Source organism: Eurosta solidaginis, chromosome 5 (assembly GCF_040869045.1).
Source record: "Eurosta solidaginis isolate ZX-2024a chromosome 5, ASM4086904v1, whole genome shotgun sequence".
In the NCBI taxonomy this organism is placed as follows: domain Eukaryota; kingdom Metazoa; phylum Arthropoda; class Insecta; order Diptera; family Tephritidae; genus Eurosta; species Eurosta solidaginis.
In genome coordinates, this window is record NC_090323.1 from 203291730 (window position 1) to 203319306 (window position 27577).

Genomic DNA, 27577 nt, shown 5'->3' on the forward strand with positions numbered 1-27577 from the left:
AGTATTTTATCAAAAAAATTCCGCTAGGGGCGGATGGATCGAGATATTGAGAACACTAGTTTTAAATTGGGAATCTTACAATCGATTTTTAACTAACTTCCTGGATATCTAGAGACTTGAAACCTGAAATATAGTTTAAGACTCGGTGACAGTACAATGTTTGATCAAAAAATTTGAGCTACGTAACGCACAGGTCCAACTATTTAGAAGATTAGGTCATACCTTCATGGCTAGCCTCCTTAGCCTCGTTGAAGGCCCAACTCAATGCACGTCCTTGCATACTTTTAGGCGTACACGACTTTCACCACGATTCTTTTGACTTTCAGGCGTATGCGAATTTCACCACGATTGTCAGCTGTGCAAATTAAGTAGCTGACAAACAAGGTGGAATTCTCTTGTTATGATGCACATTCACCAGCAATGAAAATTCACCACATCATCAATTGTGTTGAACTTACTTCCTCAACAATTGTGATCATATTCACCAACAACGATTGCGTTGTACTATCCGGCTTCGCCAATTATGAGAATAATCGCCAACAAGAATCACTCACCACATTCCTCTTTGTCCAACTCACCCGCTCCACCAATATCAAGAACATCGAGCAGCTATAATAATTCACCGATTTATATGTAGCACATATACATTTTTCTACAGTCACCTAAGCCGAATATAGACGTAGTAGTTACGTCCGAGCTACGCCAAAGAACAGGTAGCTATTTTGAACAAATGAATAAAGATAAGAATTTTCACTTAGGAATTACTTAAATCACTAATCAAAGTTACAATTGCCTTTTTGTAGGCAGTACTAAGAAATTGAAAATAAAAAGATGATAAAAATATTTTAAGGACTACCTTTATATAAATGGACCAAAAATAGAAGGGAATCTTTCCTTTAATACAGACATAGTCTTGTTGAATTTTGACTAGAAAACTTTAACAATAGCTCTTGTAAAAGAATTTTGGGATTTAAAACTATAAAGGTTGAGCGCAATTTTTCAACTTAAGGCAAACCATGGGATTAACTAAATGATTATTTTAAATTTAAACACGCGCTCTACCTTTATAATTTTAAATCCCAAAATACTTTTACAAGAGCTATTGTTAAAGTTTTTTAGCCAAAATTCAACAAGACTATGTCTGTATTAAAGGAAAATTTGTCTTCTATTTTTTGGTCTATATATATGAAGGTAGTCCTTACAATATTGTTATCATCTTTTTATTCTCATTTTAAAACGCTGCTATACTCATTCTATTGACTCAACGCAATTGATTTCTGTATTTTGCTTTTTAAACCGCCTCCAAATTTTTTAAGTTTTACATGAATTCATTTGTACGTAAACAATTTGAGTTCGTGAATATGTGTATGTATGTGTCAGTATGCCAGTTTACCTGTTGTTGGTATTTTTTTTTTTTTTTTTTTTTTTGGAAAAGCAGCTTGCCCACGCACTCCACGCTCACAATGCAGCTATGGAATGCCGAGTAAATGCGATCCAGTTAAGTAAAGCTTCCCTCTTCATATACACATAGACAAAAAATAGAAAAAGTCATTCCCCTATGAGCTCTAAACAAATTCAAAAATTGTAGTGCTGTGAATAAATATTTGTACAGTCCAAGATAACATTTCGGGAAAGAGCGAGAGCGTAAATTTTGTGTGAAGAATACAAGCCAAGTCTTAACCCCGTTGGATACTTCAATCACCCAAGCATTAGGCCCAGTAAAATGCCGACTTCTACTTAAATTTCATTTAGTTACACTAGTTAACAAAAGAAGAGAAAAAAAAATAAAAAATTAGTTTGTTTACATATTCATAATCACAAAAGTGCGGGTTTGAGTCTCGGGGAAAAAGGCTTTGAAGAGATTTATAAGGTATATATAATCGAAACAGCTATCAACTTGACCGTCTGTCCGGATGACGCGTTGTTTCAACTTGTTCTCTCAAAATATTTAATGAAATGAACAAATATCGCTGTATGCCTTTTTTGACCTATTTTGTTGTTGTTGCCCCCACCGTGGTGTGATGGTAGTGTGCTCCGCCTACTACACCGAAGATCCTTGGTTCAAACTTAGGTCAAGTTTGGGTTAAGTTAGGTTAGGTGGTAGCTGCCCTGGTAGGGCAAGCTCACTTGGGCAGCATGAAGGTCCGTTGTGATAACATATAAAATAAAATAACGGTAATGCAGCTATAGCTACTCGTCGAAATCGTTGTGTAGCAACGATATAGTTTCGAATGAGACCGTGCTCAACATTGGATAAATCCCTTGAGATCGCAATGAGTTGTGACCGATATACTTTCGCCAAGTTCTGACAAAAGCTGGGCAATCAAGGATAAAGTGACACGATAAGTTCACTTCATCAACCTCCATACAGCTACAGCTGGATGGGGCTTCCAGTATATTGAGACGTACCACATGGATTCCCATTGGACAGTGTCCTGTCGAAACCCCTATTACCATTGACAAAGGAGCTGTAGTGAAGCCCCTAGTAAAGCAATATCGAAAATTTAGAAATAAATTTTTACAATTAGAAAAAATTTGTTCTAAGCGGGGTCGCTCCTTGGCAGTGATTTGGCAAGCACCTGGTGTGTATTTCTGCCGTTCGGAGTTGGCGTATAACATGTAGATCCCGTGCGGCCAATTTGTAGGGGGGAAAAAGGAGCACGACGCAAATTGAAAGAGAAGCTCGGCCTAATATCTCTTCGGAGGTTATCGTGCCTTGTATTCATTTATTTTGTTGTTGTTTTAGCGATAAAGGCACTCCTCGAAGGTTTTGGGAAGTATTATCGATGTTGATGGTCCTTTGCCGGATATAGATATGGTATGTTTCGGTAACAAGCAACATTTAGGTATAAGCGGCCCACCCTATAGTTGGATTCGCCAGAGCCTCAGCTGCTAATGAAACAGTATTCGCCAACGGTAGGTGAGGTTGACAATTGGATTGCAAATGCTATAAATTGGGTTAGCAGCCCCTTCTAAGAGTTTCGCTCCACAGCATCTTGAATCATTAAGGGATGGGGAATAATAAAAAAGCTAGAGAGAAGAAAAATGAAGGAAGGAGAATAATACAGAGTTAGAGTTAGAGGAAGATAGAGGGATAGCGACATATGGAGCGGGGGAGGGTGAAGGAGAGTGAGGTAGAGAGAAAAAAAGGGATGGAAAAGACAGAGCGGGAGAAAGACACTCAGGAAAAGGAGTAAATAAAAGTATAAGGGAAAAGAGAGGGGAGGAAGAGTAAGAGGTAAAAACTTCTTAAAAGCAAATAGACCAAAGCTAGGGCAGAGCAACGTCTGCCCGGTCTAAGTTATATTAAAGCTTTCACTGCTTGTCGCCCTTTGAAATAATTTCTTGAATAGGGTTGACTAGCGTTAACCCATTGTAAAATAAAAACAAGTAAGGACGGAACTGTCTTCGGCTGTTCCGAAGACTTCATACCTTTCATGAATGGGGCTGAACAATAATCTTATCCCGTTCGCAATCTCCAACTAATCGGATGTATAAGATAAGAAATATATAGATGTACATACCTAAACGATTTTTAAGATAAATATAAAATAAAAAATGGCAAAAAACCCCCTTATCTGAACGATCGGTTGTATATATTATATATATATATTAGGGCAGGTCAATTTAAAAATCGTTCATTGCTCTGTGAAAATCGTATTTTAGGGATCAAAATAAGAAACTTTGCCGAAGGAACCATACCTCTAAAACGAATTCTGATGTCCCCCTTTGGGTCGAACTTTTGGGTAGGGGCAAATTCAATTCTACCTGCTGTGGCTTGTGGTGGCTTAAAAAAAGCAACACAACCAATTTTACGATCTGCAATTGTGTCACAGTGATACCTTCATTTTTTAAAACGGTCGAATAAAAAACCCACACAACTATGTTTACGACATGCAAATGCATCACAGTGATGCCTTGGTTTTAAAAGGGGGTTGTAAAAACGCTAATTTCTAATAATTTTTTTTAATTTCTTTTCTATTACTAAGTTAAATTCATTTTTTCATTTACATATGTTCTGACTAAATAAATTTCTAAATAGAAAAATAAACTCCAAAAAGAAAAAACATAGGCATTTCAAAGTGGGATTTTTCAAAATTTGCCCCTACGACCCAAAGGGGGGGACATCAGAATTCGTTTTAGAGGGATGGTTCCTTCGGCAAAGTTTCTTATTTTGATCCCTAGAATATGATTTTCACAGAGCAATGGGCGATTTTTTTGCCTCCCCACAAATCGACCCGGCCTAATATATATATTATACTAGCACAACCGGTAGACGTTGTTCTGCCCTAAATTTGGTCTATCTGCATACGTTTTAATAAGCTTTTTCCGTCTAACTCTGCCCTCCCCCCTCCACACTTTTTCCTAATCCTTTTATTTACTCCTCCCTCCGTCGCTTCATCTATCTCCATCTTCGTCTCATTCTATCTCTTTCTCAGTCTCCTTCTCTCCTTTCTCTTCTCTCTTCTCTAAGTTCTTCTTATTCTTCTTCATCCCTTATTTCCAGTCCCAGAGGGTGGTATGTATTTTGTTCCAATCCCCTTCCGAGTCTCAGTCCCAGACCCACTCCGAGTCTCAGTCCCAGTCCTAGTCCTAATCCCAGTCACAGTCCGTCTCTGGTCTACTTCCCGAAAAAAACGATCGTAAATACTAATATAGGCAAATTTATATACCAAACTAAAAATTTCATGGCAATCTTTCTATCCGTTCTCGAGTTATGGAGTGACAATCAAAATGTACACTTCTTTTTATTTTGAATTTTTTCTAAAAAAAAAAAAATCATAACTCAAGAATGGCTAAACCGATTTGGGATTTCAAAATCAACTAACCATCATCTCTCCTTCCTGTATCTTTCCTAAAAATTTCATGGCAATCCTTTTATCCGTTCTCGAGTTATGGAGTGACAATCAAAATGTACACTTCTTTTTATATATATAGATATAGCTCCGATCAAAATTATTTTTACAGGAAATCTTCTATGATATATTAGAATAAATATCACCAGGTTTAACGTTTTTATATTCGAAACTAAGGGAGAAATGACCAAAAATCTTTCTATCTGAACGATCGGTTGTATGGGATATATACTATATATAGCTCCGATCAAAGTGATTTTTTTAGGATATCTTCTATGATATATTAGAATATATATCACCGAGATTCACGTTTATACTTTTTAAATTGCGACAGGAATGACCAAAATCGTCTTATCTGAACGATCGGTTGTATGGGAGATATATGTTATAGTGGTCCGATCCTACCGGATCCGACAAATGTCTAATATAATACAAAAATACATCCTTGTGCCAAATTTCATTGAGATATCTCAAAATTTGAGGGACTAGTTTGCGTTCAAACAGACAGACGGATAGACGGACGGACGGACGGACAGACGGACATGGCTATATCAACTCAGTTCGTCGCCCTGATCAATTCGGCATACTTAATGGTGAGTCTATCTTCTATATTTTTCAAAGTTACAAACATCGGACCAAAGTTGATATACCATTTTATGTTCATGAAAGGTATAATAAAAATAAAATCTCCGTGAAAATCGTAGTAATTGTCTGCTTTTATTTACTTTGTTGTTGCTTTTATTTATTTATGTCATTGTTTACCCTTTTTTATTATGTATTTTAAGATAACAAATTGTTTTGTTTGAACTGGTTTTTAATGAACTCGTTTTTTATTATTTTTTAACGCCCTGTTATTTGTAAATATGTATGCATGTATGAAGATGTACGCACTTAAGTTCTTTATTATGAGTTATTTACTCTAGGTAAGGCAGAACTTCAAGTATATCGAGGCTTATTTGTTTGGTAATTTGATGTAATTGAAGTCAATATTCTTTATAAAAATAATTAATAGACTGTTCTTGGTATGACGACTAAAGACCATCCTTATAATTATTTGTAGTATTTTCTCATTCTTGAAATACATTTTCCTTTTTCTCAAATATATTTGCTTTGGGAAACGTCCTCTCTTGTTATAACTAGTTAAGCATTGGTAAGCATATGTGATGAACCAGAAACTCAATAAGACATGAATTACCTAATAGTTATGGTACATTTCATGTATGCAGACACAAAGTTTAGTAATTGAATAGTAATGCTAGCGCTGGTTAATGGTCCGAGTAACAAGCCAATTATGTCGAAATTTTGACGGACATTTACTTTGGTTAGTTGAATATTAATGGGCAAAAGGTGATTTAAACGGCATAGAAGGAATTCATACATGTTGATGTAAGTATGTTTCTTTGAAGAGTCCTTACTCTTATTTAGCTTTTAGAAAGAGTCTAAGCAGTGGCGTAGAGAGGTTTTCTTGCGCCCGGGAAAAAATATTTTTTTTATGTCAAAATCAGTTTTAATTTGCTGAATGAACGTTCGCAGCTGGCAATTGATACTGAGAAAGTCAAGAGTATTCTATATAGTTCCATCGAAATCTGTATTATATAATTCACCCAAGTTTTTACAATTTCTTTCTAAGTCATTAGCAACATTATTCTTGTTTAACAAATTTCCAACGTCTAAGAGAATTTCAAATTTAAAATTAAGGTCATTTAGTCGTGTAAATCTTCTACGTATTTCTTGTTGGAGACGGAAAAACCAACATCTCTAGCCGGCTCTCCGGGCATTTTGCGGCTCTTCTTATACGTTTTACTTTATCAATATCCCATTATCCCAAAGAGACTTCGCTTTTTCTATTGCTTCTTCACAGAGAGTATCTCAAATTACGGATAGTTCAGTCGCTAACGATTTAAGATCATGATACGTTTCTATAAAATTCATCCCCGGATCTTGTAATATGAGCTGCACACGATCAATCCTCCTTAAGATTTCGTACCAGAAATGAAACTAAAATTTAGTATATTTTGCAACAGAATTGCAGCTTTGCTCCTGGTATCATTCGTGGTGTTATTGTCATCTGCTAATTGTTCTAAGAGTTCTACTACATTCTCTAGCTCATCAGCGATAACGCTAACCGCTTGTATTCTGGCGCTCCATCGTGTTTCAGATCCACTTTTGACAGTTTTTATTAAAGCATTTTTTAAACATTCCCATTGTAGCGTTGAACGTGATAAAAACGATATCGGCTTTCAATTGTTCCAAAACATGTCGCAACGATTGCATCCTGTTTAACGCCTACTAAATTTATTCAGGAAGTTCTGCTCTGCGGCTTATTTGGCGCCCCCCGGTTAGTAGCGCCCGGGCAAGACCACCCCCCTCACTATGCCACTGAGTCTAAGCGAGCGAAATGAAGCGCCTTAGAGCATCATTTCAGTGTCAGAATCTAATGCAGGTAGAGAACTTAATTTTTTATTTGTTAGGGATATGATAGACTTGGTACTTAAGGCACACAAAATTACAACGAAAGCTGAGTATGGCGCTTTGGGTTTTATCCACACATATAAAGACATAAGCGGGTCAGCTGAAAATTTTGCTCCTCTTTTACTGAGAAACTATAATTCTTAGGTATAATACAAACTGGGGAAGAAACCCAAAATAAAAATATTCAGATGTAAAAGGGTTAAAATAAAGAACATGAAACAGAAAAAGAAGAGAAAAAGGAAAAATAAAGGAAAAAATAGTAAATGAAACTAAAACAAAAAGACATAGTAAAAGAAATTAAGGAAAAGAAAACGAAAAAGAAAAATGAAAATGAGACAAAGGATAAAAAAGGAAAATAAAAAATCAAAACTAAAAAGGAATGAAAAAAAAGAAAAAGGAAAGTAAAAATAAAGTAAAATAGAATAATAAAAAGATAAGGGAAATGAAAGAGATAAAGGGTATAAAAAGAAGAAAATAAATCCACAAAAACTAAATAATAAAAATTATAGAAAGAAAAAGTTTTAAATGAAAATAAAACATTAAAATAAAAAAGTAAAAGATGTAAAAAAATGGAAAATGAAAGATAAAAAAGGAAAAAATATATGTATATAAAAAGAAGAAGGAAATTAAAAACAACAGAAGAGAATAAAAAGTAGAATGAAAGGAAATAGAAATAAAAAAATAAAACAAGGCAAATAATAATAAAATGAAAGATAAAATTAGCAGGGCAAACAAGAGAAATAAAAAAAATTAAGAAACCGATTGCAAAGAACAGGAAGCAAGAAACGCAAGAGAAAAAGAACAAAGTAAAGGAAACGGTATTACAGAAAAAGAAAATGAAAGAGAAATATAAAGAGAAAGAAAATGAAGAAAAAGACAACGTATAAAATAAGTTAACAAAAAATTTTATTTTAAAAAAGCAGAAAAAGAAAGTACAATAAACATATGTAAAATTAAAGAAAAATATTAAAAGATAAGGAAAATGAAAAGAGAAAGGCAAAAAAAAAAAAAACAGATAAAGATATAAATTAAGGAAGTGAAATTTTAAAAAGGAAAATAAACAAAAAATGTTAATTAAAATAAAAGAGGTAAAAAATGGAACATTACCTTCCATCTTCCGGATTCAGAAAGAAAAAAATAAAAAATAAAAAATAGAAATAAAAAGACAAAAGGACCACAAAGCAAATTAAAGAGGTCTCTTAAGCTAGCCCAACCTTTTCAGCCCAATCAAAAAACGAGACCGTACTAATTTGCACAATATTTAATGCTTATTTAATAAAAAAAAAATAAATAAATGTAAGGCGCGATAACCTCCGAAGAGATCTAAGGCCGAGCTTCTTTTCCAATTTGCGTCGTGCTCCTCTTGATTTTCCCTACAAATTGGCCGGACTGGACCTACATGTTTTATGCCGACTCCGAACGGCATCTGCAAGGCAGATGAGTTTTCACTGAGAGCTTTTCATGGCAGAATACACCCGGAGCTCTTGCCAAACACTGCCGAGGGGCGACCCCGCTTAGAAAAATTTTCTTCTAATTGAAAATCCTTATTTCTAAAATTTTGATGTTGCTTTGCCCGGGGTGTGAACCCAGGGCATACGGTGTGGTAGGCGGAGCACGCTACCATGACACCACGGTGGCCGCCGTCGAGGGTTGGGCTAGCTTAAGTTTAATAGATATTACATATTTTTTAAAATACATGTGTAATAAATTTAATTAACCCGTATTAAATTAGCATTAAATATTGTGCAATTTAGTACGGTCTCGTTTTTTGATTGGGCTAGCTTAAGAGACCTAAATTAAAGACAAGAGAAAAAATTAAAGAGGAAAATGAAGAGAAATTGAAATAGAAAAAGACAGGAAAAGAGAAAAATAATTACAATATAAAAGGAAAATAATAATAAAACGAAAATAAAAAAAAAAAGAAAAGAAGTTAATGAAAAAAGCGAATAAAGTTGAAAAAAATTAGTAAAAAGAGAAAATGGAAAACAATAAAAAATTTAAAACGAAAACCAAAAAGAAGGAAAACAAGTAAGGAAGGCTAAGTTCGGGTGTAACCTAACATTACATACTCAGTTGAGAGCTGTGGAGACAAAGTAAGGGAAAATCACCATGTAGGAAAAAGAACCTAGGGTAACCCTGGAATGTGTTTGTATGACATGTGTATCAAATGGAAGGTATTAAAGAGTATTTTAAGAGGAAGTGGGCCATAGTTCTATAGATGGACGCCATTTAGGGATATCGCCATAAAGGTGGACCAGGCCTGACTCTAGAATTTGTTTGTACGATATGGGTATCAAATGAAATATGTTAATGATAATTTTAAAAGGGAGTGGGCCTAAGTTCATAGGTGGACTCCTTTTCGAGATATCGCCATAAAGGTGGACCAGGGGTGACTCTAGAATTTATTTTGTACGATATGAGTATCAAATGAAAGGTGTTAATGAGTATTTTAAGAGGGCGTGGGCCTTAGTTCTATATGTGGACGCCCTTTCGAGATATCGCCATAAAGATGGACCAGGGGTGACTCTAGAATTTGTTTGTACTATATGGGTATCAAATAAAAGGTGTTAATGAGTATTTTAAAAAGGAGTGGGCCTTAGTTCTATATGTGGACGCCTTTTCGAGATATCTCAATAAACGTGGACCAGGGGTGACTCTACAATGTGTTTGTACGATATGGGTATCAAATTATAGGTACTAATGAGGGTTTTAAAAGGGAGTGGCACTTAGTTGTATATGTGAAGGCGTTTTCGAGATATCGACCAATATATGGACCAGGGTGATCCAGAACATCATCTGGCGGGTACCGCTAATTTATTTATATATGTAATACCACGAACAGTATTCCTTCCAAAGATTCCAAGGGCTTTTGATTTCGCCCTGCAAAACTTTTTCATTTTCTTCTACTTAATATGGTAGGTGTTTTTTTTCTAAAGTTATATTTCGCGTCAATAAAACAATCCAATTACCTTACCATATTTCATCCCTTTTTTCGTATTTGGTATATAATTATGGCATTTTTTTCATTTTTCGTAATTTTGTATATCGAAAAAGTGGGCGTGGCCATAGTCGGATTTCGTCCATTTTTTACACCAATACAAAGTGAGTTCAGATAAGTACGTGAACTGAGTTTAGTAAAGATATATCGATTTTTGCTCAAGTTATCATGTTAACGGCCGAGCGGAAGGACAGACGGTCGACTGTGTATAAAAACTGGGCGTGGCTTCAACCGATTTCGCCCTTTTTCGCAGAAAACAGTTATCGTCCTAGAAACTAAGCCTCTACCAAATTTCACAAGGATTGGTAAATTTTTGTTCGACTTATGGCATTAAAAGTATCCTAGACAAATTAAATGAAAAAGGGCGGAGCCACACCCATTTTGAAATTTTCTTTTATTTTTCTATTTTGTTGCACCATATCATTACTGGAGATGAATTTTGACATAATTTACTTATATACTGTAAAGATATTAACTTTTCTTTTAAAATTTGAATTAAAAAAACATTTTTTTTTAAAGTGGGCGTGGTCGTTCACCGATTTTGCTAATTTTTATTAAGCAGATATATACTAATAAAAGTAACGTTCCTGCCAAATTTCATCATGATATCTTCAACGACTGCCAAATTACAGCTTGCAAAACTTCTAAATTACCTTCTTTTAAAAGTGGGCGGTGCCACACCCATTGTTCAAAATTTTACTAGTTTTCTATTCTGCGTCATAAGTTCAACTCACCTACCAAGTTTCATCGCTTAATCCGTATTTGGTAATGAATTGTCGCACTTTTTCGATTTTTCGAAATTTCCGATATCGAAAAAGTGGGCGTGGTTATTGTCCGATATCGTTCATTTTAAATAGCGATCTGAGATGAGTGCCCAGGAACCTACATACCAAATTTCATCAAGATACCTTGAAATTTACTCAAGTTATCGTGTTAACGGACAGACGGACGGACGGACGGACGGACATGGCTCAACCGTATTTTTTTTCGATACTGATGATTTTGATATATGGAAGTCTATATCTATCTCGATTCCTTTATACCTGTACAACCAACCGTTATCCAATCAAAGTTAATATACTCTGTGAGCTCTGCTCAACTGAGTATAATAAGGGGAAAAGTAAAATTAAAGCAAAAAGCATAAAATGAAAACAATAATTAAAGAAAATGGAACACATAAAAGTTAAATAAAAAGAAAAAGGAAATTAAAAGAGGATAAAGGAAAAGAAAAAACACAACCAAAAACAAAACTAAAAATATGAGCAAATAAAATTAAAGAGAAAAAAAGAAAATAAAAAGGGAAGCAGGAACTAGTTAGAAAAATAGCAAAAAAAAAAACGATTTTAAAAATAAGAAGGTGAATAAAAATAAATATAAAAGAAAGGGCAATAAAAATAAGAATAAAAATGAAAGCTTAATGGAGTAGAAAAAAAGATAGGAAAGGAAAAAAGAAAATAATAACAAAAAGGAAAAGAAAAAAGAGAGCGGGAAAATTTATTACAAAAGAAAAACAAAATTAAAGAAATTAACAAAAAATAAAATTTAAATAAAACAAAAAAGAAACACAGAATAACAATTAAAAAAAAAACAAAGAGAGGTAAAGAAAAAAAAAGGAAAATGTGAAGGGGACGAAAATTAAAAAAATTACACAAAATAGGATAAAATATAATAAGACATACATAAAGAAAATTATGTTGGTACTTACTTTGCAACAAAAAAGTTTACCACCAATTTGGCATTATTCGAAAACGCTTGTTAACGAAAATCTCGTTTGAACTTGTTGTGCTGAATTCTTTTGGTGCTTTTTATTGTATGCTTTACTGCTATGCTCGCAACCACGTTTACCGTTATCACAACTCTGCTGAACACTACAGTTTTGCCAATTTTCAGACTCGATGCGTTGATTGTTAAAAATTTTTACGCGGTTTACAACGCAATCAACCGGATTTTTTCATACAACAAAGCAAAACAAATATTGGGTTAAAACTCATTTTTATAGTAAATTTTTTTTTTCAATCTATACGAGGGGCTGGTGCAGTCAACCAACCGCACTACTGCTTGCACTTTGACATTTCAGGCGTAATCGAGTGCAGCTACATAACGCACACACTGACACAATTTGTTATACTCGCACTTTAATTTTTTATTTGTTTGAAAAAAAAATTTAGGAAACTTTTTTTATACCTATGTATGTATGTATGTTATTAATTGTTTTCCTTTCAGACCTATTACAATTTGGGTAGACGAATCCGACGGGGAGCGTTGGAAAAATGCTTATACAAATGCCGATGTGATCACGAAAGTATTCCGCAATGTCGAAATTCACCGGCCACGACTTTAATAGACGGACAATGGAATAGACATATGACTTACAAATAGAAGGGAAGATATGTTGTTTTAAGAACCTCAGAGGAAATACCGTGTGGGTAAGGCATGCCTGTCATAAGAGGTGACTACAATCCACAGACTCCAAAGCTCGAAGGGGCAAAAATCATACTGAAGATGTTTTTGTTTTGATTTTAAAAGGACTTCGCTTCATTCAATAGATGCGGCCGCTAACGAATTTCCATCGAAATCCCCCTTAAGAATACTAAAAAAATGTCTTCTTTAATAAGGTTACCCCATGCAGAGGCGCTGATTTCGCTACTTCTTCTTGAAACACTACTAGAAGAAGAGAAGAATTCGAAACTGGGTTCTTAAATGTTGAATCGTTTAAAGCGATATCCCCTGTTGTTGTTGTTGTTGTAGCAATGCTCGCCCTACCTAATAGTCGCGACCGATCACAAATTGTCATCAATATCCTCTAACGGGAGTCCAAGGAAACTTGCCGTTTCAACAGGGGTGGACCATAAGGAAAGGGGTGTTAGAGGCGTTGGTTCCACATTACAATTAAAGAGATGGTTGGTGTCATGTGGGGACACATTGCAAGCAGGGCATACATTTTGTATGTCGGGGTTGATTCTGGATAGGTAAGAGTTTAACCTGTTACAGTATCCAGAACGAAGTTGAGCAAGAGTGACACGCGTTTCCCTGGGGAGTATGCGTTCCTCTTCTGCGAGTTCTGGATATTTTTCTTCAAGTACTGGATTCACCGGGCAATTCCCGACATAGAGGTCCGACGCCTGTCTATGGAGTTCACCAAGGACCTGCTTGTGTTTTTCCGCTTCATACGGCTGGGTTCTCAGGTGCCGTATTTCCTCAAAATGCTTACGGAGATGACTCCTTAGGCCCCTAGGCGGTGCTGGTTCGTCAATCAGATGTCTGTTGGGATGCCCAGGTTTCTGGGTATTCAACAGAAACTGTTTGGTCAGACCTCATTTCTCTCCCTGATTGGGAGTATTCTCGCCTCATTATGCAGATGGTGTTCTGGGGCATTAAAAAGACAGCCCGTGGCGATTCTGAGAGCAGTATTTTGGCAGGCCTGTAGTTTCTTCCAGTGGGTGGTTTTTAGGCTTGGCGACCATATGGGTGACGCGTAGCACGTAATCGGCTGGCTAATTGCTTTGTATGTGGTCAAGAGCGTTTCTTTATCTTTTCCCCAGGTACTGCCAGCAAGGGATTTGAGGATTTTATTACGGCTCTGAATTCTTGGAACAATTGCGGTTGCGTGCGCACCAAAATGTAGATCCTGATCAAACGTCACACCCAAGATTTTGGGGTGTAGGACAGTCGGTAGCGTAGTGCCATCGACGTGGATGTTCAATATGGTCGACATTTGGGGCGTCCATGTTGTAAATAAGGTCGCGAAAGATTTAGTCGGTGACAATGCCAGGTTTCGCGAGGCGAAAAAACTGGAGAGATCAGGGAGATAGCCGTTTATTTTATTGCATAGCTCATCGATATTTGGGCCTGGGCCTGTGGCCATTATTGTGCAGTCATCGGCGTAGGAAACGATTGTGACTCCTTCCGGTGGTGAAGGTAGCTTAGATATGTAGAAATTAAACAAAAGCGGGGATAGGACACCACCCTGTGGCACCCCTTGTTTAATTCTCCTTTGTTTTGATGTTTCGTTTCTGAATTTCACCGATGCCTGCCGACCACCCAGATAATTTGCGGTCCACCTTTTAAGACATGGGGGAAGGGTGGACCCTTCCAGGTCTTGCAGTAACGAGCCATGGTTGACCGTATCAAAAGCTTTTGATAGGTCTAACGCTACGAGTACTGTTCTATGGTGGGGATATTGATTCAAACCGCAATTTATCTGGGTGCTAATGACATTTAGCGCGGAGGTAGTGCTATGGAGTTTTCTGAAGCCATGCTGATGAGGGGCTAGCTGCAAATGTGCTTGGAAATAAGGGAGCAAAATGGCTTCAAGCGTCTTTGCCACTGGCGATAGGAGAGATATCGGACGATATGACTCACCTACGTTAGCTGGTTTCCCAGGCTTTAGTAGCGGGACCACCTTGGCCATTTTCCATTTCTCGGGTATGACAAAGGTGGAAGAGACAGGTTGAAGACATGCGCTAAATATTTGAAACCCTCTTTCCCTAGGTTTTTAAGCATCGGCATGGCTATGCCGTCTGGGCCCACTGCTTTGGATGGTTTAGCGCGACCAATGGCGTCCTCAACCTCTCTAGCGGTGATGGTAATTGGTGACGCGCTGAGTTTGTGTTTATGTGCGTGTCTATTGGCTCTCCGTCTATCTTTGGCGACCGTAGGATGCATTATATATTGTCGGCAGAAAGCGCTCGCGCATTTTTTCGCATCCGACAGCACCTTATCGCCAAAGTCGATGGAAACTTTGTCTTTGTGCTTAGACGGATTCGATAGGGACTTTACGGTGGACCAAAGTTTACCTACACCGGTAGAGAGGTCACAACCTCTTAGGTGCTCTTCCCATTTCGCCCGCTTGTGTTCGTCCACAAGCAATCTGATGCGTTGGTTTATATCCCTTATTTGGGGGTCGCCTGGATCAAGCTGTCTTATAAGGTCGCGTTCCCTCGCTCGATATCCCCTCGTTTGGATGGGTTTTCGATTGCATGCAATTCAAATGAAAGATTAATATCGAAAGTCATAATCAATAGTTTTGGGTATATCTCAGTCTGTAGCGTAGTGCTATTGACATTGGTGCCAAAACATCTATATCCACGTCGTGTATAATATTGTGTTGACGTGTTCGGAGATAATGTGAAATAACGCTGGTCCAAAAATTTACAGAGGTAACTGTTATTTTTGGACTGTAGGCCATCTATGGAAGATGCCAGTATTGTGCAGTCATCCGCATAGTAAGCAGTGAAGATACCTTTTGTGGAAAAGGGTTCTGCAAATTCTGGAGATTATACAAGATGGGGTATATGACACCTCCTTTGGCACTCACTGTTTAAGGATTCTTGCTTTAGCTATCTAGGTTAACTGCTTTAGGGGGTTTAGCCTTTTCGGATGTTCTATAACCTATGAGGCGATAATCCGCTGTGATGGTGATGGGCCTGCAGAATGAGTTCGCCCTTTTCTTCGGGTGATGTAGACTTCACTGTCGAAAGCTATAGATAGTTACCCATTATGCTTCGTCGAATTTGAGAGCGACTTACCACCATCGGCACAGATGTTGCAGTTCTTAGGAAGCATCCTCAATTTCGTCAGCTTGTGTTTAGTTATTAGTTGTTTAATGTTCAGATTGAGATTTCTAATTCGGGGGTGTACTGGGCGTAATTGTCACAGAACATCAAGTTCACTCACAAAGGCGGCAGCTTCTGCTGAAAATGGTGCATTAATATCATGGCAATTGCCACTGGGACAACAGGAACTTGGGGTCGCCAAACCCAGGCTGCTTAAGAAAGAGAAATCGCCACGTGTAGGTGAAGTTGACAATTGCCCTGGAGAAGCTATAAATTGCGCTACACAGCCCTTTGAATTAATTTGGTATTTTGGTCGCTTCTTACGACAGGCATACCTGTCGCTTTGAAGTTCTAAGCCCCCTAGCCCGATGGGGGCCAAGTCTGAAGTTACAGAAGGAGTTTAAACGAAACTGAGTGAAATTTGAGCATATTTAGGCCAATGTTGCGGTGATGTGCAGTAGATTCCCGTTTGTGTTTCTCGTAAGTTCTGTTGCTAGCACGACTGGCGAAATAACGCTTTTTGGACCCCTGCCGAACCTTCTGGTCTATAGTTGCAGTCGCATCTTACGACATGCATGCCTACCAAAGGAATATTGTAAACCTATTATTAACTGGCTGAGGACCTTAACCCGAGATGGCTTGTGCCGTTTCCCTTTTTTACCATACTCAATTACTCCTCAAGTCAAGTCCTTTTCGTTAGTTGAAGAACATAAATATTTTCTTATGCAACTTAGTTACATATTCATTTATCATGTTTTACGTTTCAGTTTTATATACTTATTTTTAATTTATTTTATATTAATTCATTTTGAATATATAATTTTAATTATTTTTGTTCTTTGTTCTGTTATCATCATTATTTTTTAGTTATTTTTTTACTCACTACAGTCTAAATAAAATACCTGGAAATGTAAAGTGGGGAAAACATCCCCGGACAAAGTTTTTTGGAATTGGGCACGTAATTTCAAGAGAATCATAACAAATTTAAGTAATAATCGTCAATATGTTAATTTACCTACTAATGTAGGTATGTTTATATTTTTGCAGGTATTTATTGATAGCATTGTTTTGCCCACATCTTCAATTGACCTTGGCCGCTTTTGCCAAATATACGATTCTGTAAAGTTACATAGTACATACATATGTATGTAACTACCACCCACAGCGGGAATCTTGTGCTAAATCAAGTTTCGATTGACTACCCACGTACAAAGCTGCGAATAGGATTACAGCATTTATGCCTTACAAATTTAGAACTTTATACATTTCTAATTAAGCACCCACAATATTAAACGCATTTATTGGCGTTTCACTATTTCATGAATGCCACTTTCACTTTTCACATCGTATGCACTCTCGCTTGACATTGTTGCTATTGCAGTAGCTGCAGCGACGCTATCAATCTACCACCCACACTCACAATTTGTCACTTTGATAGCCACTACCGGCGGTGGGCGGATTTAATATTAGCGATGCACTTAAATACGCATTTTGTTATTATTTTTTTAATAATGGAAGCTGCACGTATTTGCATACCGTACCGATATCCGAAACTTTCCCAAACAGTTCGTTCGACGCGCTATTGCTTACTTTGCAATTTGATTGGCTTCCCCGTTTGTTGGGACGTCAAGCGTTTGAGAACACCCGCACACTTTGTACCTTCAGCTGCTGTGGCTGTTGTAATTGAACAGGAAACGACTTGCATTTGTTTACTTGTTGTTTGTAATCGATATTAATCTGGACACATTCACTTTACTTGTAATTTAATAAATTTTGCAAAGCTGCACGGAGTGCAAAACACATTTTATCTGCACCTACGTTTTCCAGACGCATTCTTGTTTGGATTTTTTTATTTTACATTTTTCACTATTCGTCTCGCGTTTCTTGTACATGTTTTTTGCGTTTTCTTCTTTTTGCTTTTTGTATTGCAAGAGAAAAGTAGTTAAAAAATGTTTTACAAATATGCACGAATGCAATGCAAGTCACCAAAAGTCGATGCACAGCAGCTTTGTAATAAATTGTTTACAGCAGTGCGAAGGCAATTTAATTATTTGCAAACACTCATTTCCCGTTTTTTGTATTAACTATCGCAATTTCTTGTAATTTTCCCGTGTAAAACAAACTTTACGCACACGAATGAAGTTTATGAATGAAATAAAAATTTTTAGCAAAGAAATTGACAGCCAAATGATTTTGATATTTCTTTTTGGTATGAATTCACGAAAGAATGTCAAAAAACTAAATTGGCGAAATACGATCACTGCGACATCTGTGCATGAAACTTGCTGGCGATTGTCACATGTGGTGAATGGCAAGCAGAATCTGTATAAGGTGATGTCAAAGCGAAGTATCTCAAAGTAAAAAAAATGTTCATTGATTTCGATTAACTGACATATCGCTACGAATATTAGCAATACTAAGGGGTACTGCCATCTCTAAGCCGATGCTAAGCAGTGACTTGATGCACATCAATAATTCAATCATTATGTCTACACATATTTACGTACACGCAGGGAGAAGCAACGCACAAACACATGCAGATATCTTATCTGAGAAATGCAATATAATTGTGGAAGTGTCGCTCCCAAACACACACGCATGAGCTGTGAGAGAAGCTATAAAAATTGTGCATCTGTATATATAGCTGAGTAACTTATAGCGGATAACCAACTAGTAGATTCTAGAACAGAACCGCCTAGAAATGTCAACGAGTAAACCAAACAGTATAAAATGCGATACCAGTAGAGGCGCAATAATCAGCTTTGAATAAAGTACGCTATCTGTCGGGCAATAGTGGTGTTATTGTACTTTAATAAAAGCCATTTTGCATTATTGAAAAGTGGAGTTATTTATTTAACAGTTTAGTGATTCGAACCTCAGTAGAAGATTTTAAATAAGCGGAATAGCGGTAAATTCGTTACAATATTGTTGTACCAGAGAACATATACATTGGAATTCTGTTTCAAGTTCCTTATACATCTAGGGGCTGGGAGGGCAGGATGGCCCAGAAGATTTCATGTGGTCATACCAAATCGTTCCCGAGATGGTTGGCCTAATACCTTAATGTTGCTTGGCAAAGGACTATCAACATCGGCCTTCGAGGAGTGTCCTTACCCCAGCGGGTTAGGGGATCAGAATATACCCGCGGTAGGTATGCCTGTCGTAAGAGGCGACTAAAATACCAGATTCAAGGGGCTGTGTAGCGCAACCTTTCAGGTTGCCAGCGCAATATATAGCTTCTCCAAACCCAATTGTCAACCTCACCTATCCGCGGCGAATCCTGTTTCACTAACAGACGAGGCTCTGGCGACCCCAAGCTCCTCATGGAACTTGGAGGTAGGGAGGGAGGGAATGGCCTGAAGGTTTAATGTGGCCACATAAATCGTTCCCGAGATGGTCGGGCTAGCACCTTAATAGTGCTATGGCACCGGAGCGTACCGGATTTGTATCCGGCAAAGGACCATCACATCGATAACACTCCCCAAAGCCTTCGGGGAGCAACCTTATCGCTACAACAACAACAACAACATCAGTTCTCATTGGAAGGATCAGTTGCCGTCATCCAGTGAGTTTTACAGCTCCGGCTCACGCTCAATTCTCACGGAAATGCTATGGATCATTGAGAGACTTGAAAAGCAGATGTCGTGAAATTTTCGCACACGTGAAATGTGATAGGCAGATGTCGCCGCTGTTTTTCACTTAACTCATACGGCGAAAACTAAGCAGCGACAGCTATTTTTGAAAAAGTTGTTACGGTCTGCTGTTATGGTCTTCGGTTACGGTCCACTTGGGAGCGTTTTAGTGTGAACACACCTAGTGACTGGTGATGGGGCGAAAGTTGCGATACAAAAGTATCGAAAACAAGAAAAAGACAGTCCGGCCATCACTAGAGAAAAAATTGGCATTGAGTTTCCGGAAAAAAGTGTGATTGGCTGCAGCTAAAATTGTGGCGGCCTGGCGATATATAAAAAAAAGGGATCGTGTAACATCGGTTGACACAACTTCAATAGCAAGGCGCCAACTGCTTTATTAACATTATTGCTACGTCAACTGCACATCCCCACTTATATTTAACGAATCGCCAAACACCCTAGCCGGCTGTGCACGTATTCAAACGAGCATTGTGGAAGAACCAAAAGACTGCAACGAGGAATTGCAGACCCAACTACTAGAAGAACAAACAAGTGAGAATAAACCTTATCACGGTGGTGTCGTGTTGACACAAGCGCAACGTATATAATATCTAGTGAAGTAGGTCGGCGTTTCACAGCCACACTTAGTGAGGAAGGTGTTAGTGATTCCGATACGGATTCGGACGGCACTGAGCTAAATATTGATGAGAACCATTGCAATCCGAAGATAAACCCCTTTCTCTACGTCACGAAGTACCCTACCACCTTCGGAAAAGCGTCCGACCACCAATTCCGCCTCCAGGGCCAGCAGTACGCTGCCGCGTAACACAACTAACGTCAAAATGGCCAAGTCATCCAGATCGTAAAGGCCAGCACGAACCTTTATCGCCACCAGGTTCATTCGATTACTTCGGACCAGAGCGCAACAACCACCAACAGGACCAACACGGCGCGCCCGAGACCGCGCACCACAACCAACAACAGCGTCGGCTTCACCGGCAAAGTCACCTTCACCAGCGACAACACGCCGGCAGAGACCCATGGTACGTACTCTGTCGGCCATGTAAGTACCAGCAAGGTATAACTTTAGATATAATTACCCTACAAAAAATTATGGTCACGAAACTTACCCACGCCCATGCAAATGTGACTAGGAATATAACCTATGACTGTATAATAACTAGTCAACCGGCGTGGAATGACGAGAGCATTTTTGCAGGGTAGTTAAAGGAATTTCCAAGTGGTACTTAGAGGGTTTTATACAGCCCGGGTAAACCATTCGACAAGGATCGATCTTTTTTCGTCAAAATTACATTTTTTAAGAATTATCAACATAAAAGATGAGAGGATAATTTAACTTATTATAGAAAAAAAAGTTACACATAAATGATTTCCACTATTTAAGTTTAGCTTGTATTAATTATCTAACCAAAAGAATTACTACATGAACACTTATGTTTTGCAACTTGACAAGATATTAAAGAATGCAACAACAGTTTAATATGCAAAATTATTTACACATTTTAAAAGGGTTGTTCACAAATAAAGAGGCAGTTTTGTCTCAGTCAGGTCAAGCAGCACTTACCTATTAGAATGCTTAACACCTATTCCAACATACGCCGTTTATTTGAGAATGCATATTATATACATTATATTGAGCAAAACTCTTTAAATATAACTAAAATTGTATTCAGCAATTTACGAGTATAATTATATTTACCTAATACCTAAGCATTAGCTTTACAAAAAAAATAAAAGGCATACATTTTTTTTTATCATTTTAAGAATATATTTTGTCGCTTTAAATTGTTTGAAGTTAGCTCTATAAATTTTATTGATAATAAGCCGTCGCTATCACGTGAAAAATTTAGCGATTCATTTTTGGGAGCTCAACCATAAATTTAAAGAATTTTTTTTTTGCGACAGCAGCCATTCGTCGATTATGCACGAATTGGCAAAAGGATTTTGAATTTAATTTTTTTTTCTTATATCTTACAAATGCAATATATATATATATACATATGAATCCCTATTGCGGGCAATATCTTTCGAACAACAAGACGAAAGTAATCTACGTGCACGTAATACATATTGCTATCGCAATTTCATCTTTATTGCTTTTGTAAACACTCTTCTTGGTACATATTAGATATTATTATCATTATACTATGCGCACTAGCATTATACCAATTTGATATTAGGTTACCCGCAAAATAAATTCTACTATAACATCATAATAATTTTTGTAAGTGGAAAAAAAAGCAGATAATAAGTGATTATCGTAACAATGTACTTTAAGGGCAACCCCTTATGATAATAACCAAAAAAGGACTTAATATATATATTATTTTGTTAACCAAATATAAGCAAATTATTTGAATACCTTTGTTGTTAGAGAATATGGTTTATATTAGAATTTAGCTAATAATTCAATGACTTCAGAGAAAAGGTTTAAGGCATTAATAATGGGTATTGAATAAAAATTGTATTTATAATGGGAATGCTGACGTCGCCCTTTATTTAGAAGGCATAGGGTAAAGCAGGTAAGGGGCCACCGAAAGATTAGGTGCGTCGGTGGCCATGAATTTTGAGGGTGGGCATAGCACCGGGCGTCGCAACACCACCCGCGGCGCCTCCTCTATATATTCGGCCCTGTTCTTTTTTCTTTTAAATTTTCAGCTTTTTTGTTTATTTCAGCAGTTAGTAACCGGTCGTTTCCGGTTCGGTTAGTTTTTTTTTCGAACAGTTTTTTTTTTTAATTTTCGGTTTCTTTTTGAATTTAAATTTTTTGAATGTTAACGGTCTGTCCGTGACATCCGGTTCGGCCGGATGTCGTTTTAGTTTGAATTTATAAGCGTTTTGGGTCGGTCTCTGCGCTTCTGTCGGGTTTTCTTGAATTTGACAGCACGTTTGACAGTTGATTTTGAATAGGCATGATAGGATTTTTTTTCTGTTGGCAAGGACCCGCCCCAGCCGACAATGACTAGCCATTGTGCACCACCACATCATGCCGACCGCCTTCCTTACTGCTTCCACTGTAAATGCGTTTCCATAACAAAGTAGGTTTATTAAAGGCAGCGTTGCCAAACTAAAAAGAAGTAATTAACAAATTTTCTGGCTCACAAATTGAACCAGACTTCTATCTGGATTTATCTGGCTCAAATCGTTGTTGTTGCATTTACATGCAAAATTATTTATCTGGCTCAGGATTTTGCCACCGGATGATGGCTAATATCACTACTATGAGAGTTGGCAGCACTCAACGAATGTGTACACATAATAGGGTGCTTTTATTCTTAACTGGTTTTCCCGAAATGTTCCATAAAATTTTACTTAAAAAGTTAAAACAAATTATCAAAGGGTAATTCTATACGACTGCAGGACAATGGTAATACGCGTCCAAAAATATCGAGAGGTGTCAAAATACGCATATTGACCTCGCCAACAATAATGCGAAGGCGGAAATTAAAAATTTTTGCTCGTTCAAATGATATTAACGAAAAACCGAAAAATGACCACGGAATGTCCGAAACCGGTGGTGGGATCCATGGTATTTTTGCGCAGAACACCTTTCTGCATTGGTGGCGTTCGGCCGCGCTAATAAAAATTACCCTGGGTGGGTCCAACATATTCGCGCATAACACTTATGTTTACAATTTGTTTTGTGGGTATCACAAAATAATCAAAATTAACAACCACATGAAAATTTTCAATTTCTTTTGAACTAACGAAAGCTTTTCCGCTTTTGGATTATTGTTGTCGAGGTCAATACGCGTCTTTTGATACGTCTCTAGATATTTTGGACGCGTATTACCCATCAAGCTGTCGTATAGAATTACCAAACACTCTTATCCTCGCTTAGATATTGCTTATACGGCCCATACATGATACAAAAACCATGCGCAAATATAAAACGACGAAATTGGTGCAAATGAAAATTTTGACATACACGGCACAAAAACGCTGCGCAATATTCATTTTTAAAGTAGCGCAACAAATGAAACATGTGTTTTAATTGTGTAAAAAAGGCACTAATTGCATAAAAAACCACTCTTTATTTTCCACAGTGCTGGTAATTCACGGTATAAGTCGGAAAATCGCACAAGAAGATTTTATTTTCCATTGTATTTATAATATATATATTTTAATTGCAAAACCAGCTCAACTCATTGCATCACTGCGCAATATTCATTTTTCAACTAGCGCAACAAATGAAACATGTGTTTTAATTCTATAAAAAAGGCACTAACTGTATAAAAAATCACTATTTATTTTCCACAGTGCTGGTAATTCACGGTATAAGTCGAAAAACTCGCACCAGAGGCGTTTATTTTCCATTGTACTTATAAAATATATATTTTAATTGAAAGATCAGCTCAACTCATTACAGCACTGCGCAATATTCATTTTTCAACTAGCGCAACAAATGAAACATGTGTTCTAATTGTATAAAAAATTATTTTTTATTATTAAATTTGTGTGAATTCCTGTTACAAGCTAGAAATGGTCCTTACGCCTTCGATATTAACATTTTTTAACAATAATTACTGATGTTATATTATCAGGAACCACAGGTAAACTGTGTTAGATTCACCATACACGAAGAAAAAAGCATGTGCAATATTTGCAGACATGCGTAAATATCAAAATCGTTTTGATTTTAGCGCAGTTCTCTGCGCAAATAGCGTAACCAGTGCACACACCGGTCAAATCCTTGTGCAAATTGGTAATTGGCACAAGGATACTTGAGCCGTGTAATTGGCGTATTAGGAGACCCATCTAGTGGCAGTGGTTAAATAACTAGCTACAGCACAGGGCTTACCGAAAAGCGAAGACACAACCGTATAATGGCCATACTGTATAACCAATTTCTCTAAGTATCTGGAACACGCTTTATTGGAACATTGAAACGCAACTATAATTCGTTTTTACGGAAAATACTTCCACGCATCTGGTAGCACCATGACAAATGTCAAACAATTGTTTTGATGTTGTTTGTATTTTCTCATACTTTTGTTCACTACTTGAAATATTAGCGTTTTAACACAAAAATAAAAGTTATTAAATTTAAATGATAGCTACAACAAATAGTGCTTTATCAAATGCTTCAGGCGTACCCGACAAAGCATGGCAACCACACTTTGTATCGCTTGAGACGACGTAAGTACAATTGCACACAAATATTCAAGTACTCCTTTAATTTACCAATTTGCTTGCAGAATGGGTGAAATTACTGTTGAACTTTATTGGAAACATGCACCAAACACTTGCCGTAATTTTGCAGAACTTTCACGTCGTGGCTATTACAACAACGTCGTGTTTCATCGCATCATACGAGACTTCATGATACAGGGTGGTGATCCTACAGGCACTGGACGTGGTGGCACTTCTATCTATGGCAATGAATTCCCAGATGAAATTCATTCAGATCTCAAGCATACTGGAGCAGGTATATTATCAATGGCGAATTCCGGTCCAGATACGAATGGTTCTCAATTCTTCATAACATTAGCGCCCACACAGTGGTTGGATGGAAAGCATACAATATTTGGGCGAGTTTATGCTGGTATGCAGGTGGTCAAGCGTATTGGACTGGCAGAAACAGATAAAAATGATCGACCGGTAGATAGTGTGCGTATAATAAAGGCAAAAGTTGAAAAGTACTAAATACTTCAATAGTTTTACATTAAATCACTTTTTTAAACTATTTGTATATAAGAATAGACATTAATTGAAATACATAATAGTAATACAATTAACTTAAGTTTGCTTATAGTCAATTTTACTTATTTAAATAAGGGGACAGGCGGGTTGTTTTAAGTTACCGTTTGACGCCAACGGTTGTTCCTACATGGTTCCATCCAACATATCGACGAGGCGCTTAATTTCACGGCTGAAAAGAAAGGAAATGTTGCTTACTTTTTTAGAGTAAACGGATATAGCCAAAGAGCTTAGTTCGTTTTGTTTGAGGCTAGACTTTTCATGTTATTGTTGAAGGAGCAACCCCTGCAAAGCTGGCACTACCGTCAACAAAATCAAAAATTTCTTAAGAAGAATATGTCCCAGGTTCCGCATGTTTAATACGCTTAGTATGCTATGATCCTATCAGGAAAAGTAAGACCTGAATTTACTAAAAGCAAAAACGAAGCTGGCGGCCACCGTGGTGTGATGGTAGCGAGCTCCGCCTATCACACCGTATGCCCTGGGTTCGCACCCCGGGCAAAGCAACATTAAAATTTTAGAAATGAGGTTTTTCAATTAGAAGAAAATTATTCTAAGCGGGGTCGCCCCTCGGCAGTGTTTGGCAAGCGCTCCGGGTTATTTCTGCCATGAAAAGCTCTCAGTGAAAACTTATCTGCCTTGCAGATGCCGTTAGGAGTCGGCATAAAACATGTAGGTCCCGTCCGGCCAATTTGTAGGGAAAATCAAGAGGAGCACGACGCAAATTGGAAAAGAAGCTCGGCATTAGATCTCTTCGGAGGTTATCGCGCCTTACATTTATTTTTTTATTTTTAAAAACGAAGCTGTACAAGTAGAACACAAACCCCGAAGATTTAGGGAGTGTTATCGATGTTGATGGTCCTTTGTCGGATATAAATCCGTTACGTGCCGGTAACAAGCACCGTCAAGGTACCGAACATCTATGAAACGATTTAATTTCCCAACATTGCATTTTTTATGCCATTTCCCCTCAAACCCCTTGTTCCACGAGGAATTTGGGATGATACGTTTAATTTGTGTATGATACATTTATATTATTTATAACAGGCTTCCCTCCTCGCATAAGTGAGGTTGAAAATTTGATTGTGGAAGCTACAATGAATTGCCCTTAACAATCCCTCGAAACTCTTAAAATAACTAGAGATATGCCAATATTCCCTAGAGCCGCGTTGGTCTGAACCTGTCATATCAGAAACAACCACAAGTCTTTAATGTAAGTTTTAGCTTCTTCATATATGACTATTCGTGTTAGTAAAACTCACATTCTTTATCCTAATTGCTCTGTTGGTTTCATAGATTTAGTTATTTCTTCCTTCTTTGCCATAATTGTGTACATAAATTTGATATTGGCATCCATGCTGTCTGTCAACTTATTAACTGCATTTTTATGCACCTCTACATTATCTGCGGTTATTGAAGATATCTACAAGCAGAAAGAAATAATTTGTTAAATTAAATAAAAACGTGAGATAATTCCTGTAAATATTACTCACGGAGTGCAGAAAGTTACATAGATTTTCCATTAAAGTTTCTACGGATGCCGCCAAATACTGCGCTTCAATTTCAATGTCACTCAACACATTTGGATCAATTTGAGGACGCTGAGTTTGCAGGAAACGTTTAGTTAGCAATCCGCTTCCTGTAGGAGCAGCTGAAGGGGTGCTTGTATGTGGAGCATAACTAAGCTGATCTATGTATTACAAGAAAAAACAGAAAATTAATAAATGTTCCCATTGTCTATTTGAAACTTACCATTTCTTATCTTTTCTTCTAGATTATCAGCCACAAAATGTCGCATATGCCCATCGGTACTTGTCGCACCTTCCAACTCATAAGGGAAAGCTAGCAAAATATTAAATATATATACAGTAAACACAGCCTCAGGGGTTTCCTTGTACTTACATGAATCACAGTGCAAAGAATTTGGACGTTTTGTTGTTTTGTTATCCTCACATGAACAATCTTTTGAATTTTCCGCGTCGTCATCATCTACCACTCTCTCTTCACAACTTCCTTCCTGCATACCAGCGCTATATGATGCCTCATTGCTTCTATCATCATTGTTTCTAGGCACTATGTCGGGATATTGCGCCAGAAATGGTATTTCCCTGTATGATGATGGTTCCATGGCATTCGTTGATGTCTTCCTTGTTCTTTGCATTGCTCTATCTGATTTTTCACTGCCTTTATCGTCGTTTAATAATTCAGGTATACCATAACGTGGTCTTATTGGAATTTCTGGACTCTTTCGGGACATTTCCTTGTAAAATAACAGGGGAGAATTTAAATTTATTTAAAATACATTTCGGTTTGATGAGAAAAACAAAATATGATCAGCTGATA

At 37.3% G+C, this 27577-nt stretch overlaps 3 protein-coding genes across 12 annotated transcripts in view; 1 reads left to right on the plus strand and 2 right to left on the minus strand.

Moving 5' to 3' along the window:
• The window catches only part of sfl (N-deacetylase and N-sulfotransferase sfl), a 547000-nt gene extending 528958 nt beyond the window's left edge, over positions 1-18042 (minus strand). For 3 of the 9 annotated variants that reach the window (XM_067787550.1, XM_067787549.1, XM_067787548.1), the window contains exons 1-2: positions 16897-18042; positions 12032-12510 (exon numbers count right to left, since the gene is read on the minus strand). The gene's annotated coding sequence lies outside the window, so the exon portion shown is untranslated. Of the gene's footprint in view, positions 1-12031; positions 12511-16783 lie in introns of all 9 variants that reach the window. The other 6 variants (XM_067787556.1, XM_067787555.1, XM_067787551.1 and 3 more) reach the window with 5 other exon arrangements.
• Positions 18043-24497: 6455 nt separating this feature from the next.
• Cypl (peptidyl-prolyl cis-trans isomerase-like 1 Cypl) lies at positions 24498-25277 on the plus strand. Its single transcript, XM_067792297.1, has 2 exons — positions 24498-24673; positions 24733-25277. The coding sequence occupies exons 1-2, from the start codon at positions 24585-24587 to the stop codon at positions 25178-25180; spliced, it is 537 nt and encodes a 178-aa protein (XP_067648398.1). The 5' UTR covers positions 24498-24584; the 3' UTR covers positions 25181-25277.
• Positions 25167-27577, minus strand: BORCS6 (BLOC-1 related complex subunit 6). Of its 2 annotated transcripts, none has more exons than XM_067792295.1 (5): positions 27137-27577; positions 26987-27076; positions 26728-26924; positions 26573-26657; positions 25167-25406 (listed from the first exon to the last, which is right to left on the minus strand). In XM_067792295.1, the coding sequence occupies exons 1-5, from the start codon at positions 27489-27491 to the stop codon at positions 25330-25332; spliced, it is 804 nt and encodes a 267-aa protein (XP_067648396.1). In that variant the 5' UTR covers positions 27492-27577; the 3' UTR covers positions 25167-25329. The 2 variants fall into 2 exon arrangements, with proteins under 2 accessions (XP_067648396.1, XP_067648397.1); XM_067792296.1 differs by having other exon boundaries at positions 26497-26657.